Source organism: Fonsecaea pedrosoi, assembly GCF_000835455.1.
Source record: "Fonsecaea pedrosoi CBS 271.37 unplaced genomic scaffold supercont1.3, whole genome shotgun sequence".
NCBI classification, from domain to species: domain Eukaryota; kingdom Fungi; phylum Ascomycota; class Eurotiomycetes; order Chaetothyriales; family Herpotrichiellaceae; genus Fonsecaea; species Fonsecaea pedrosoi.
In genome coordinates this window covers 1,019,972-1,033,919 of record NW_013550613.1, presented here as the reverse complement: position 1 = coordinate 1,033,919, position 13,948 = coordinate 1,019,972, and the positions used below count along the sequence as shown (strand labels likewise).

The 13,948-nt window shown below is 53.3% G+C and overlaps 6 protein-coding genes across 6 annotated transcripts; 3 read left to right on the top strand and 3 right to left on the bottom strand.

Annotated features, from left to right (window-relative positions):
* Positions 1–847: 847 nt before the first annotated feature.
* Positions 848–1,912, top strand: Z517_04262 (uncharacterized protein; the record flags this gene model as incomplete). Its single annotated transcript, XM_013429591.1, has 3 exons — positions 848–1,347; positions 1,401–1,628; positions 1,687–1,912. The coding sequence occupies 3 exons, from the start codon at positions 848–850 to the stop codon at positions 1,910–1,912; spliced, it is 954 nt and encodes a 317-aa protein (XP_013285045.1).
* A 95-nt stretch (positions 1,913–2,007) lies between these two features.
* Positions 2,008–3,751, bottom strand: Z517_04261 (uncharacterized protein; the record flags this gene model as incomplete). Its single annotated transcript, XM_013429590.1, has 2 exons — positions 2,008–3,584; positions 3,700–3,751. 2 exons carry the CDS (start codon positions 3,749–3,751, stop codon positions 2,008–2,010), a joined length of 1,629 nt encoding a protein of 542 aa, XP_013285044.1.
* Positions 3,752–4,405: 654 nt separating this feature from the next.
* On the top strand, positions 4,406–5,979 carry Z517_04260 (uncharacterized protein; the record flags this gene model as incomplete). Its single annotated transcript, XM_013429589.1, has 3 exons — positions 4,406–4,734; positions 4,810–5,188; positions 5,293–5,979. The coding sequence occupies 3 exons, from the start codon at positions 4,406–4,408 to the stop codon at positions 5,977–5,979; spliced, it is 1,395 nt and encodes a 464-aa protein (XP_013285043.1).
* A 143-nt stretch (positions 5,980–6,122) lies between these two features.
* Z517_04259 (uncharacterized protein) lies at positions 6,123–7,931 on the bottom strand (the record flags this gene model as incomplete). Its single annotated transcript, XM_013429588.1, has 1 exon — positions 6,123–7,931. The coding sequence occupies one exon, from the start codon at positions 7,929–7,931 to the stop codon at positions 6,123–6,125; it is 1,809 nt and encodes a 602-aa protein (XP_013285042.1).
* A 912-nt stretch (positions 7,932–8,843) lies between these two features.
* Z517_04258 (uncharacterized protein) lies at positions 8,844–11,129 on the bottom strand (the record flags this gene model as incomplete). The annotated part of the gene is made up of 1 exon (XM_013429587.1): positions 8,844–11,129. The coding sequence occupies one exon, from the start codon at positions 11,127–11,129 to the stop codon at positions 8,844–8,846; it is 2,286 nt and encodes a 761-aa protein (XP_013285041.1).
* A 947-nt stretch (positions 11,130–12,076) lies between these two features.
* Positions 12,077–13,603, top strand: Z517_04257 (uncharacterized protein; the record flags this gene model as incomplete). Its single annotated transcript, XM_013429586.1, has 1 exon — positions 12,077–13,603. One exon carries the CDS (start codon positions 12,077–12,079, stop codon positions 13,601–13,603), a length of 1,527 nt encoding a protein of 508 aa, XP_013285040.1.
* Positions 13,604–13,948: the final 345 nt, after the last annotated feature.

The following is a 13,948-nucleotide window of genomic DNA, read 5'->3' as shown; positions in this document are numbered from 1 at the left end:
GACCCATCCTTCGTACGGAAGGAAACAGCGACCACTGTGCGGTCGTTGGCTGGCGTTTGCTGCGTGAGGTACCGGCGTGGTAGGTACATAAAGGACATAACCGAGTAAGACCAGGCTTGAATTGTGGGCAAGGGTCGGCCCCGGTTTATACGTCCCTTGCCCGATGAGGCTGGTCGATGGAGAAGTCCCTCCCCTACCGAAGTTTCCCTGAAGCTGTGTGTGATTTGATCGAATGGAAGGGTCGTCGAATTGGATAAGAACAACAGTAGATCTCCTCAGCCCAAGAGAACTCAAACCAATGTCCTCAAGATAGGCGTTAGTATCCCCCCAAAGGTCTCCATCTACCAGCCTGTTGAGGTATTACATTCCCTGACAACCTATCTTGTGTCTCTCTGCTTACCCAGCGGAAATTCCCCAGCCCGGGACTCGGGAGGCGGAAGGAGAGTTGGACTTCCGTTCTCAAGTCACCTGCTATTTTGGGGTATCTCTGTACGAATAGTCCCATCTTTGCAGAGACGACGTGGAGCGTGGAGTCTGGCCGGGAAGTCCACGGCCTCAGAGGCTAGCCTTGTCGCTGTTCCAACCTGGGCAGGAGACAGGAGAAGTCGAACCTTTTCCCAACGTCGTGACATGCGACTATACTCGGTATATGTATAAATATCCTAGAGGGCGCCGCAAGTTGAAGGCGAAGTAAACCCCTTGTCTTTGGTTGATGCTATCAATTCTGCGCCCTGTTGCTGGAAAGACGTTGCGAAGTCTGTCCACAGTCACTGCTGTATCAAAGCCCGGTTACTCCTGTCCATTCATCAGCTCTACCGCTCTTACAAGGGCTCTCCATACAGGGAGCATGGCGCCCATCGCTGTTGAGGATGTGGCTCAGACGCCTGTGGTGTCCAAGAAGCCCACCGAGGCATCGAATGCGCAGCCGGCTAAACCGACACTTGCACGCTGTGATGCCAATGATCCGGCCACGACGACAGATCTCCTCGTGTCAATCATTGAACGTGATGGCGGTGTCATTGTGGAGAACCTCATCTCAAAGGAACTGGCTACACGAATCAAGACCGAGCTGAAGCCCTACTTCGACACAGACAAGGTTGATCCTTCGGGTTTCTTCCCCCATACGACACAGAGAGCTACCGGCCTCCTGGCGCGGTCCGATGGCTGCGTTGAATTGGCAACGAATCCCACATATATCGACGTGGCCAACAGAATGATCTCGTCGACGTATACATACTGGAACGGACAGCAGAAAGAGACGGTATATGCCAAACCTATTATATCCTCAACTGTCGGGTTCCGAGTAAACCCTGGTGGAAGGCAGCAAGCCCTGCACCGCGATGACGGGTGAGCCGCGTCTGCTCTCGAATCTCTCAAGCCACAGCTGACTCTTGAGGCAGTGATTATCACACTCGCAACTGTGACATGCCCATGATGCTGGGTTGCGTGACGGCGTTGACAAAGACCACGGCCGAGAACGGGGCAACCATCGCCATCCCTGGTTCACATCTCTGGGGTCCTGATCGCTGTCCTTATGACCACGAGGCAATTCCCGCCGAATTGGAACCCGGGGATGCTTTCATCTTCGTCGGTAATCTTTACCATGCGGGAGGCGCCAATATCACCAAGTAAGTCCATAGTAGTTCTGCAGCTCGTCACAAGTTCCGTGGCTAACGGGCGGAATAGGGATCAGTCTCGCGAGACCGTGGGTATTTTCTTATGCAAGCCCTACTACCGCCCGGCGGAGAATCAGTTCCTGATGGTGCCTCCTGAGAAGGCGAAGCGGTTATCTCCCCAGGCACAAAGACTGTTGGGATATGGAATCAGCCGTCCTGCTCTAGGCTTCATGGAGTACCAAGACCCAATGCGGGTTCTCTTTGGTGTCGAGGACGAAGAGACGGTCGATATGTGATCGACAGACACTTGATTCTTGCAGGATTGCCAGACACTCCACTCAACAGCATGTTTGATGACCTTTCTCTCCTCATCAAAGTTCCGCGTCGAGGCTCATATGACCAGGAAATTCAAACCCTGGCTTGCTTCCTGTCGGGCGAATTGCATCCAGTCAACCACGACATGGGGATCGCTCTTCCAAAAGCGCCGGAGAAACTTGAGCGCTGGGTAGCAGTTGGAGAAGCCAGTCGACTGCATCACCTCAAGGAGCTTTGCATCGGCAAACGCTTGTGTGTTCTTGTTCAGCCTGCTTTGTGTTCCGACGACAAACAACGGCCATACCAGGTCGTGCTGGTACGCCTCCTTGTTCTGAATTTCGGCGATTTTCGTCATGACTCCACTGATGCAGGTTTCTATGACGGGAGCAAAGTCCTGGGGATCCAGGAGAGCCTGGAAGCTATATGCAAGCCCCGCGTAGTGAAAAATATCAACCAGTACTACAAAGTCGCTATACAACTCCGGTGTGCCAAATTCAAGACTCTTGCTGAACTCCAGAGTTCGATTTCGTGCGTAATCGAACCTGTCTTGCAGGATGCGCATATTTGCCAGGTCTGGCGGAACCTGGCTGGGCGACGCATTGTGATGACGCCGTCTTTCAGCGCACGTTACTTCTTGGACCAGCTGCAGCCAATCCGTAAAGACGTGCGCGTCCGCTTCGGTCAAAACCGTGCCGGGGATCTGGCCGTCAGCGTCGAACGTGGTGGATGAGCCAAAGACGTCGTAGACAAAGGCTTCTTTGACCAGGAAGCGACATGTCTCATCAAGATCCGTGGCTGTAAGGTTGGTGTCCGTCCAGCGCTGAGTGATTGTCCTGGCAGCTTTCCAATGGACACTCCATGTTTCCGAGTCGCTTCGGATCATCTCTAGGTTGCAGAGAACCAGGATGGTGGCCAATATGCCGCTGGCTCGAGCGTGACGATCCACACTCGCTTCTTCTGCAAGCTCTGTTCGCAGGTCTTCGGCAAGGAGCCGCAAGCTTTGGTCGCGGTATTTGCTCGACCCAAAGTCGTAGTCCCCGGGCCAAGGTGATTGTGATCTGGTACTATAATGCCTAGAGGACAGTGCTAGGAGGGCCAGAAGCAGCGAAGGCGAACGCATGGCAAGAGGAATCATCACCGTCCGCCACGGATTCTCCGGTCCATCGACCCAGGGCATGACCGTAGCCACCACATGGTCGTAGTAGAGGACCAGCTGTCTAACCGGCCTATTTTGGAGATACGGAGGCAGCGCATACGATGACGGATCGAGATTTAGCGCAAAGGGATTGTGGAGAGTGGTCTCGTCGAGGCTGGGTAGGAATGCATCGCGGAGAGTGGATGGCACAGTGATTGGCTCGTTCCCTGCGAGCAAGAAAGAGTCGAGGCCATCATCTCGTGAATCCAAGAACTCGCCGGGGGCCGCTCTTTTGGGACTATCCCTGGTGTAGGACGCAGGCGGTGGCGGCTGATGAGGAGGAGCTGGTTCCAGGACAGGCAGCGTTTTGCCCGTCAGTTTGCCTCGACTTGCCACTCCCTGCCCGAACTGAATCCTCAGGCCGTACCCAGGACAGGTCAGGTCCTTGAGGGCGCATTTCTTACACGTGGGCAATGATCGGTCGCATCGGATCCGTCGCCTATTACAGGTTCGACAATCTGTAAAGGGACATGGTCCATGAGTTAGTCTCTCGTATCGTATCGCACCACCAGACCAAGTACTTTGTACACATGGACTTGGAACCTCGGCATTCTAATACTGTTGTCGACTGACCTTTGAGGGCTCGGGGCTCGTTCGGATCGAGCGTCGATATTCGTAGACTCATCTTGAATGTGCCATCAAACAAAGGGCTGAGGAGAACGAGACCCGCCAGAACAAGAATACACACGTACACAGTAGACTGCGCGCGAGAGAACACTGAGCCTTTGGGATGGAACGAGGCAGTCAAAACCCCGCGAAGGACAAACGCGGGTTTTGCGATGCCCTTGGCGACTCTCGGAAACGACCGCAGTTTGGCTGAGCCAGTCGCGCGCGGCGCAGCTTGGGTTTTTCTCTTCTTCTTTTTCTTGCTTTCTTCTTTTTTGGATTGGAGGGCTGGTGCTGCATGTGGTCCATTTGGGATTTTTTCTTCTGTTCGACGTGGGCCTGAGGGCCTGAGGCACCTCTGCTGTTCAGGAGAAAGTGAGGCGTCAATAGCGACGTCAAGTCCGTGAGCGTGGATGGCTGGCAGGGCTGAAAGGGCTGAGGCGCAGTGACTTTCCCCTTGTTCCGTGGGTTGGAGGATTGATAAGGGGATACTTACTCCTGTTGAGGCAGCTGGATGGAGAAGCAGCTGGCAGCTCAATTGCCTGGACGGGCAAAGGCTTCACCTTCTACCATTGACCGTGGGCTATTCGTACATTTCCCACGTCGTTATAATGATGGCCATGTTATACTGTAGGTGGGCGAGTGCATCAGAGATAAAGCCGCCTCCCGCAATATGCCGGCGCCTATGGTCGATGACGGCGATGGTAGCCATGACCAAACAAGAGCTGCGGCGCATATCGTCCATCAACTCCATATCAAGGGATTGTCGCAAAAGACCATCTCGACTGATGTTGGCTCGTCACTGCCCAACGGGTTCTATCACTTGCCAGCCATCTACCAGCTCGAGAGGCGTGCCATCTTCTCCAAGCGATGGTTTCTAGTCTCGCACAAAGCCCGATACCGCCATGTCGGCGACTACGTGCAGTACGAAATGGCCGGCTTCAACTTTGTCGTTGTCAAGGACAAGCAAGGAGACATAGTGGGATTCCATAATATGTGCAGGTGGGTTTTGTTCTCGACAGTCTCTCTTCCTCTCCTCCCATCTTTTCCGGGACGATGAGAAAACTCAGGTTCCAGACACCGTGCCTTCCCCATCGTGCACGAAACCAGCGGCACGGCCAAAATCTTCGCCTGCAAATACCACGGATGGACGTACGCGCTGAACGGCAAATTGACCAAAGCCCCGCGTTTCACGCCCGAGTCGGTGCCTGACTTCGACGCTGCGGACATCCGCCTCTTTCCCATCCACACGCACGTCGACAGAAATGGCTTCGTCTACGTCAACCTGGATGCGCGACCGACGCCCGAGATCTCGTGGGCAGAGCAGTTTGGGGACCTGGACCGCCAGGGAGTCCTCGAGAACTCGGGCGTGGACTGGGACGCAGTCGAGTACGATTTCACCTGGGCCAAAGAAGGGAAATTCAACTGGAAGATCATGCAGGACAATTACAACGAGGTACGAGGTACTTGTTGCCATTCATCACCTAGCCTCCCTGAAATCAAATGTGATGCCCCGCCAGTTTGGTTCCTTAAAAGGCTGATCCACGACGAAATTCGAAGTGCTACCATTGCCTTACGGCACATCCAGACGTTGCTCGAACCACCGCCCTAGACACGTACTACGTCTCCCCGGCCACGCCGCACCACTACATCTCGCACTTCAGCGAGCCCAAGGCGTCCATCCTCGCCACCTCGGCCTTTGACACGACGCGGTTTGCGGGCAGGTCGGCCACTCACGTGTGGCCGGGTGGCCATTTCAGCCCCAACCCAGGCACGGGGTTCATGCACCTGATGCGCAGCCTCCCGACCTCGCCAACCACGACGCGGCAGGAATACGACGTGTACAAGCTGAAGATGCCACATGCGACGCCCGAGGCGCACGAGCGGATGATCAACTTCTACAAGAAGGTTGTCGACGAGGACTTTGGCCTCTGCGAAAAGGTGCAGAGGAACCTCGAACGCGGTATCTTCCAGACGGGTCCCTTACACCCTTTCCACGAAGAAGGCGTGCTGGCTTTTCAGAGCATGGTCCTCAACGTCCTCAAGGAGCAGATCAAATTGGAGGAGGCGGCCGGTGGGGAGATCTGGGCCGCCAGGCCACCAGCCCAGGGTCTGGGGACGAAGGCGGTCTATGCTGATCGTGGTTCAGCAGACACGGACAGCCGTGGCGGTGAACCAGATGCCCAGAACATCTGCGCGAGAATGCTGGATTGCGATCAGACGAGGCTGAGAGGCCTGGAATGGTAGCCCCTCTTAGGCCCCGGAGTAGAGGGATTGGGGAGGACTGGGCTTATTCAATCAGATATGATTACAACATGACATGCTAGCTCATTATCCCACACTGCCGAATGATCAAGTGTGTTACTGATGCACGTCAATCTCACTACTGCCTACCCAAAAATGCTCCCGCCCCGACACAGCTCAGCTCTCTGCTCAAACAGCCCTTCCACAAACCGATCCATCACACGTCCATCTCCATAGGCGAACCTCTTGAGGATCCTCTGCGCTTCCTTCCACGTCCTTAAGCCCAAGACTCGAGACATCTCGCAGAATCGAGTAGAGTGCCATTTCCTGTCGATGAGTAGCTCTGGCCTCTTGCCCGCCTCATCCGAGACCTGTTCTGCGCAGGCGCCTACAAAGAAGAGGAAGAGTAGGGATTCGTGGTGAGAAATGGCGAGAGGAGCCGACGAAAAAGACGACATAGAGGATGAGTTTGCTCTTGTCGCTGGTAGTGTCCCTCGCTTTGCCATGTAGCTCAGTAATATCTCAAGCTGCGGCCGCAGATGTTGCACGGGAATGTAGAGCAACCATTTCCGCAGCGGAAGCGTGAAGCCATAGACAAAGGACATGGCATAGGACACGGCCAGACAAATGCATGCCTGCAACTGTCGACGTACGGCGCGGGAGATACGCGTGCGTGGCGTGATGGTCTCGACTATGTCGCAGTATAGGCTCATCGTCCATGAGCTCAACGCGGCACGGCGACGGTAAATCCAGCTGAGCATGGTGTTGATTGCCTGCTCACCCTTTCCTTCAAAGAGGCTCCTGCTGATCAGACCCTGTGCAGCCATGAATTCTCGGTGCATATGAACATAGCTTTCCAGGTTGGCAGATATTTCGTCGTTGGGCAGCAGGAATGTTTCATCCCAACGCTGGAATTCGGCCTCGGACAGCAAGGAGCCGTATTCCGCAAATCCAGATTGTGCTCGAAAGGATCCAGGATCGAAGCGTGTGCGATCGAGGTGTGGCCTCGTGAGCGTGAACCTGGAATGACCGTTGTCCGCCAAAATGACCTGGGCCTGAGTATCAGGACTGAGCTTGTCGACTCCACCCAGGCTGTCGACAATCTCCCACATAGCCGACGCGTGGGCGGCGTTTGCTTCCAGGTTGCCGGAGTAGAATGCTGTGTTCGCGACACACCAAATACACATGATCAGGCTCTCCGAGGGTTGTGTATCTTGGCGTATGTGTTCTCGAAGCAACATCAGGCTCCTGTTCTGATGCTTCAGAGCCATCGGAAAGAGAAATTGGTAACATTCTGGTTGCATAAAATGGGCCTTGAGCGTCAGCACGCTGGCGTACCAGCCGTGCAGACATTTCTTATCGGTGACGAGCTTGTTTGCCCTCTTCCGCCAACCAAGCTGCATGGAATGGCGCGAGGAATTGCCAGGCGGACCCATGCCGCTGAAGGAGAGGAAGAAGTTACGATAGATTTCTAGTGCCTCCTTCTGGAAATGAGGGCATGCTGCCCAGTCAGGGGCATCCCAGTCGGCTTGCCGTGGCAGCGTTGGTGTCTCCTCTCGGGCCAATCTCTCGGGCCAGAGTTCTGGTCTGAAGTACTCGTCATCGCTGTCACTCTCTAAGCACATGTGGTCGGTAGGTTCAGGGGAGCTGCGACGATTAGCGGCGTCATGTCTGGAGGTGCTGGTGGCTGATCCGAGTTGCCAACATATCATTTGTATCGAAGGCTCCTCGCTGTAAGAGCCGACGTGGCGGTCATTGTCCGCGTCTCGTAGACTCGCATCTGGAAAAACGGCATTGCTGAGACTGCCGTCATGTAGATTGCTTTTAACCCAGCGATAGTATTTGTTTGTGACATGAGAACTGATTGAAAAGGCTTCTTCTGCATTCCTTTTGTTCAGGTTAGAGGCGTCTTTATTGACGAAGTGAAATGTACCTCGATAGGCTGCAACAGGCATTTTCGAAGGCGAGGCTATACAGTGACTTTGTTCGTTGTGGTGGCGTGTCTTCAGCAACACGAGCCATTGTATCATCCCATCGCCATTATATGTCTCCCAGACTACTCCGGCCTACCGCGTCTGCTTGCCGAGGGTGATGCTGGAACGTGAACCTTGAGAGATGCGACCAATCTCTTTCCAGAGATTCTACCCTTCACCGCTCGAGAACGAGGTATAGACATTGGACAAGATGCCTCGACTGACAGGCTTGGCGAGTATAGGCGGCTATGTCGCTGAGCAGTGCGTTCAGCCCTAATACCACTGGTGCCACTAGGTAGTCCAGCTGACTAAAAACTTTGTCCATTTCCCCATATTTTGGGACTTGAATGCAATGAGAAAGCGTACCATCTCCTGAATAGTGACTAGATGTAACAGCCAAGACACGGGACGTATCTGTTTGGTGGGGGCTGCCAGAGCGTTCCATGGCGTTGGGTATAGCAAATAGCGCCTACCGATCTTGAGATAGGCTCGGTGACGACTGGCAGCTGAGGTGTTAAGGCGACGCTTCCAGCCCTAAGACACCTATAGCTGGCCTCTGGGGTTGCAGTCTCGCTCTTCTTGGCTACTTAAATGCGTTAAGCAAAGAAGGCTGTGTTCAAACAACAACTTAGGTGAGTCCGATGCACTCGTTCTGACAAACTCGAAATGATAAGCAACATGCTCCGGCGCCCGAGGTTGCTAGACCAATGACCCCTCCTGCCCAAAGATTCGGCGAATTCCATGTAGACCAGTCGGTAAGATGCATTTATGACCTTCCCAGACGGTAAAGAGAGTTCTGGTCGTGCCTCAAATGGCGAATTTTTAGATTGCTGAGTAATGCCTCGGCGTGCCTGCAGCTGGGTGGCAGCCAAATGTCATGTCAGCGTCTTGGCTTCACGAAAGAACCTCGCCAATATGAGGAGCTCGGTGTTTAAGCCAGTCTCTCGCTCGGTCCAGGTCTCCCTTCGCCTCTTCCAATGCTTTGACGCACCATGCCAACTCATAGTTGCCTTCGCTAGCCAACATTGCTGCGAGGTTCCGCCGTGACTGGCTAGCTTCATCGACGCAGAAGACCATGGACGACGTAACGCCACGAGAGATATCGTCGATGATAGGTTTCACCATAGTTAAACCGTCCTTGGCAGATACAACTCTGTCCTCGCCTTTGAGATGCTTGTGACCTGTCTTGCAGTCTGGATTGCCACACCAAGGCTTGCCGCAGCCTCCCATTAGCTGCTGCAACAGTCGTCGTTCAATTCTTCGCCTCAGCATCTTCCCTTCGGGATCGTAGTTCGTAACGTATAACGGGCCAAAACACTCGTTACACAGGCCAAGCTGCTCTTTTTGCACCCTTGACTCATCCTCGGGTTTAATGGTCCGACCACATATCTGGTTAGAGCAAAGTCTCGGCTTCGGTCTGGAGAACCTTTCCCGATCATGGAGTAGTAGGTGCGTCTTCATGTCTCGTAACCGAACGATCTTATTGCAGAGATGACATTCGGTTGTGCGTGCACCGTCGGCGAGCTCGTGAGGAGTAAGCCCCGACATCAGCACCTCGGGGTCTGTGAACGAGGCGTCCTCAGGGCCTTGTTGAGGGACGACTAGATGGCAAAATTGGCAGAGAATCTCCTTTCCCGGACAGGTCGTCGTCCGATGATGAGCTAAGATCGGAAGATCAAAAGCTTGAAATTCGCAATTTGGACATTGTAACGGGGTCTGTGGGTGAGAGATAGATTCGTGTTTCTGACGGGAGACCAAATCGTTGCCATGTTCCTCGTCATGAGGACAGTGCCAGTGATTTTTCCACGCATCCGAGTTCTTCAGAAACACGCCTGAACATTTCGGACAAAGAACGTTATTTCTGTAGCAGAATGCTTCGTGCAGCGGAAGTGTCCGTTTGGGAACCACTTGGTGACAGTTTTTGCATAGTACCTCATCTGGAGAGAGCTCTGGAGGAGAAGTCTCCAAGGTTTCGAATTGTCCAGTGCCTGCCTTGATTTTGAGACTGTATGAGACTGGGGGTTCCGAGTCCTCAGGGTCGTCGTTCTGGTCCCTCCAAGCGTGAACAGCAATGCTCAAGTACTCTGCATCTTCGAGGTCAACACTCGTGTGGGAGAGTTTTAGCCGCTTTGTCGGTCGTGTGCCCAAATCGCCAAAGACGTATTCGTCCTCTCGAGGCTTTGACCGTTGATGTGAGGAAAAGGGACTCACGAGAAGATTGAGAGTGGCATTGTCATCCGCAGCCTGCAATGTCACCTCCAGATCTTGTTTTCGATCCCAGTCTTTCAGTTCATAGTCGACGTAGTGTCCTGGCAGCACTTTCCCCGCCACCTCGGAATCCAGACTCAGCAGTCCTCCGATGGAATTGCCTTCTTGTGATTCGTGCACTGGCTTTTTCTTTGCGAGCCTTTTATTCAATGTCTCGCGTGCCTGCTCTTCGTTCAGAGGCTCAATATCCACCTCAAGATCTGTGTCAACAATGCACACTCCGTCCTCGTCTGGTTCGAATTTATCCACCAAGAAACGGAATTTCTCATGACGTGCGCCGGGGACCACAAGCAGTTCGCCACGAGTCAAGGTAGTGAAGTTGTCCCGTAGGTAACGTTCGAGCAGCGATTTCCAATCTTCAGGGTCATATCCTGCTTCTAGCGGTCTCAGCTTCACATAAGTGCCTTTTTCCAATTGCTTCGCCTGTATGGTGACGGTCGGTCCTCTAGGAGTATTTATGCCATTGGTCATGATCACATCCTCGCTCGGAGTACTTTCGCGGGTGGTGGAGGCAGACGACGCTGCGCTTTGTATACCCAGAGCTTCTTGCAGACCGCTGCTCAGTCCAACGGTCCCTTCAGCAGCGGAGAATTCCCGGATACCAGCAAACACCGCTCTACCATTGCGAGGATTGACAATGCGGAATGTGAGAGGGTGGGGGAGTTGCTGCTGTTGGTTTCCGAAGGCTGCACGAGCACGGCGCTCAGCGGCGAAAGAATAGGGATTAAAGGGGTCAAAGGAGGAGGTCAGGTTCCTGTTGGCAGGATCCGGGATCGATACGACAGGTGCAGCAGCCAGCAAGGCTTCGAGGGCAGATTGTGGCAAGGTGATCTTGTCGCCCGCCAGACGGCGATTTGGAGGGGCAACAACGAGTTGAGCCGACCATCTCAGGGACTCTGTTTGTGAAGACATAGTTTCGAACTGTTGACATGTAAAAATGACTTCGTAGAAGGAAGTCGGGCGTGGGAAGAAGCCATGATGAAGTTGGGCTCAAAGAACGCAAGGCACAAAGTGACGCGCGGTGACTCGACTTCGAGAAGCGTCGATGGATGTTTACAAATTGACCGGCTGGATGGCAATTAAATTGTATCGCTTCCAACTGATGCTAACGCCACTTGCTATGCTGTCACCATTTGACTCTAGATTGTATGACTAGCTAAATATCCTGCGTCTCTATTGAATTATTCGGTCACTCCAGGAAAATTGCCTGCGGTCTTCTCAGGCGCCGCATGTGATATCTGACTTTGCGTTTGCCTATCTATCATAACGATCTGCTCAGATTGCTTAATCCTTGTCCATGCCACCTCAGCCCTTTGCTTGGAGCTCTTGCATCAGCCCTGTTGACTGAAGCATACAGGATCCGCTTATTCGACGGTTTCCTTTCTACCTGCTCATCAACCCAGACTCACGCATTGACGTGGAACATCAACCACTGATTATGTAACATTTTGCTGGTGTCTGACTGGACAATATTGAAACTGCGGCGGCTTCCAGCGGAGGTCGACGACAGACTGCGTCTTCACTCTCGCCGTCTTCTCTCTTCATTGGATCACTCAGCTGCTGGACAAGTAGTCAGCATCCGCTGCCCTCCTCTTTTCCTTAATGATTTCCGCAAACGGGAATGCAGTTCTTTTTTCTTCGCTACACTCGAAGCCCATATAACCATCCCCTGATGGACCATATGTGCTTGGTACAGCTTTCTACTGACCTCCGTACATTCCAGCCTTGTCGCTGCCGCCCTCCTAGGTCTTCTCGCCATATACCACATGGTACTTCTGAATAGGCTAGCCTTCACGTCCAAGTCACCACCCACTTTGCGTACTCAGGCCACCAGGGCTTGAAGACCTTGTTCCCTCAAAATGACCGAAGCAGTCCCAAGAAAAGGCTCGCTCGGCTTCTTCAACCCTTTCAAGTCAAGATCTAGCAGTCGATCGAGCTCAAGGGATGCTTCAATCTCCGACCTGAGGTTCAACGATGTCAAGTTTGACCACAAGTCGGCAAGCTCAACCACCCGTCTTAGAAAGACCGCAAGTCCTGCCGATTCGGCCAGAAGTTCCAGGGCGGGGTCCAAGAAGAACAGTCTCGATCAGTCTCGATCACGGCGACAAGCTTCTTTCCCGGCCATCAGTGTTGCCGATGAGTGGGAAAGAGATGCTCAGACAGGCGAGCGGAAAGACCATACGGAAATGCTGCATAGCTTAGCACATCGTGACTCAGAAGAATCTCTTGCTGAAAAGGTACAACTCCTGTTTGCTGGAATCCCACCCCAACCCGCAACGGATTTCCTGGCCAAACTCCCAGACGTCATCTGGAAGAGAGTCGTAGAGCTCGTGGATCCAGCGGATAGAGCAAGCCTTGCCCTTTCCTGTAAGCCATTCCGAGACCTGATTGGCACCGAAGCATGGACAAGCCTAAATACGCCAGAAAACCGTGACGCCAAAGCCAAGTTTCTTGAATGTCTGGATCAACAACTACCGGAACACTTACTGTGCTTCCAATGTGTGATATACCACGTCCGAACTCAGAAAGGACAAGAGGTTCTGCGGCCCACCAACATCTCAAATCCGATATTCAACTGTCCCAACGCCTACAATGCCGAGAACAAGGTGTCGCGGCAAAGAATCACCGTTGGCCGCTCATTGCCCTTCCCATTCGTCCAACTCCTTCTGCGAGCACAAAAATACTCAAAGGAGCACGGTATTCACATCGACTCAATGTCGCGACGATACAAGGATCGGGATGGAGAGTGGTCACACCAGACTCGTTACACCATAGTCAACGGCCACCTGCTTGTCAGGGTGATCAGCTCGGCATTTGCCACGCCTGCTCTCCCTCCAGCAGGGCTGCGGAGGCTTCTTTACTCCCACGGCGACAATTTTCATCCATACTTTTCGGTATGCGCGCATTGGAGGGATGGCAATCTCATGTCTGCTGTCAAATGTGCTTTGAGCCACATACCCAAACCCCCAGATGGAGGTGGCATAGCAGGTGCTGCAGCAAAGGTGCAATATCATATGCACCGACCCAGCCCGCTCATCACCCTGTGTTCTGAGTGTCGTCCCATGCGACGGTGTCCCGAATGCCCCACAGAATATCTCATCGAATTGAGGATGCAAGAGGACAAAAGCGATCCGATGAAACTATTCAAACATGCCATTGTCGTAACTAGATGGAGCGATCTTGGGGATGGATCTTCTCCCAAAAGCCTGGAATGGGCAGCTTGCAACGGGGAAGTAGAATTCGACTCATTTGCGGCACTCGGAAAACGTGCGATCTCGGGAGTCTTTGAATCACAGTTCACAGTGGATCAGATACCCGGTCAGAAGATCGTTTCGATGAATCCAAACAAGGAAAAGCGCGGAGAGGCTGGGCATAATTGGTACTAAGCAACGACAGTGACATTGGCCCAGAGCAGAGATTGTCGTTATCGACAAGTCGGCCTTGGCCTCGAATGCTTGGGCGTTGCAAGCACCATGTTCCGCTGTCGCTATGGGCGTTGTGGAGCCCTATTCGTTCGTCCGGAGAACTTGTAGTTCTGGATACGCGAACTCGATATCTCTTTGTTATCCTCACCCAACGACTCAGAAACACACATGACAGTGCCTTGTCTTTGAGCTCGGGAGGTACGGATGCTCCGGGACGTTGATCAGCCAGGGTTTGACCATGCGCTCGGAACTAATAAGCGAAGAACGGGGCCCTTTCGCTGCGAGCCAAGACCTCCGTTCAAGGAA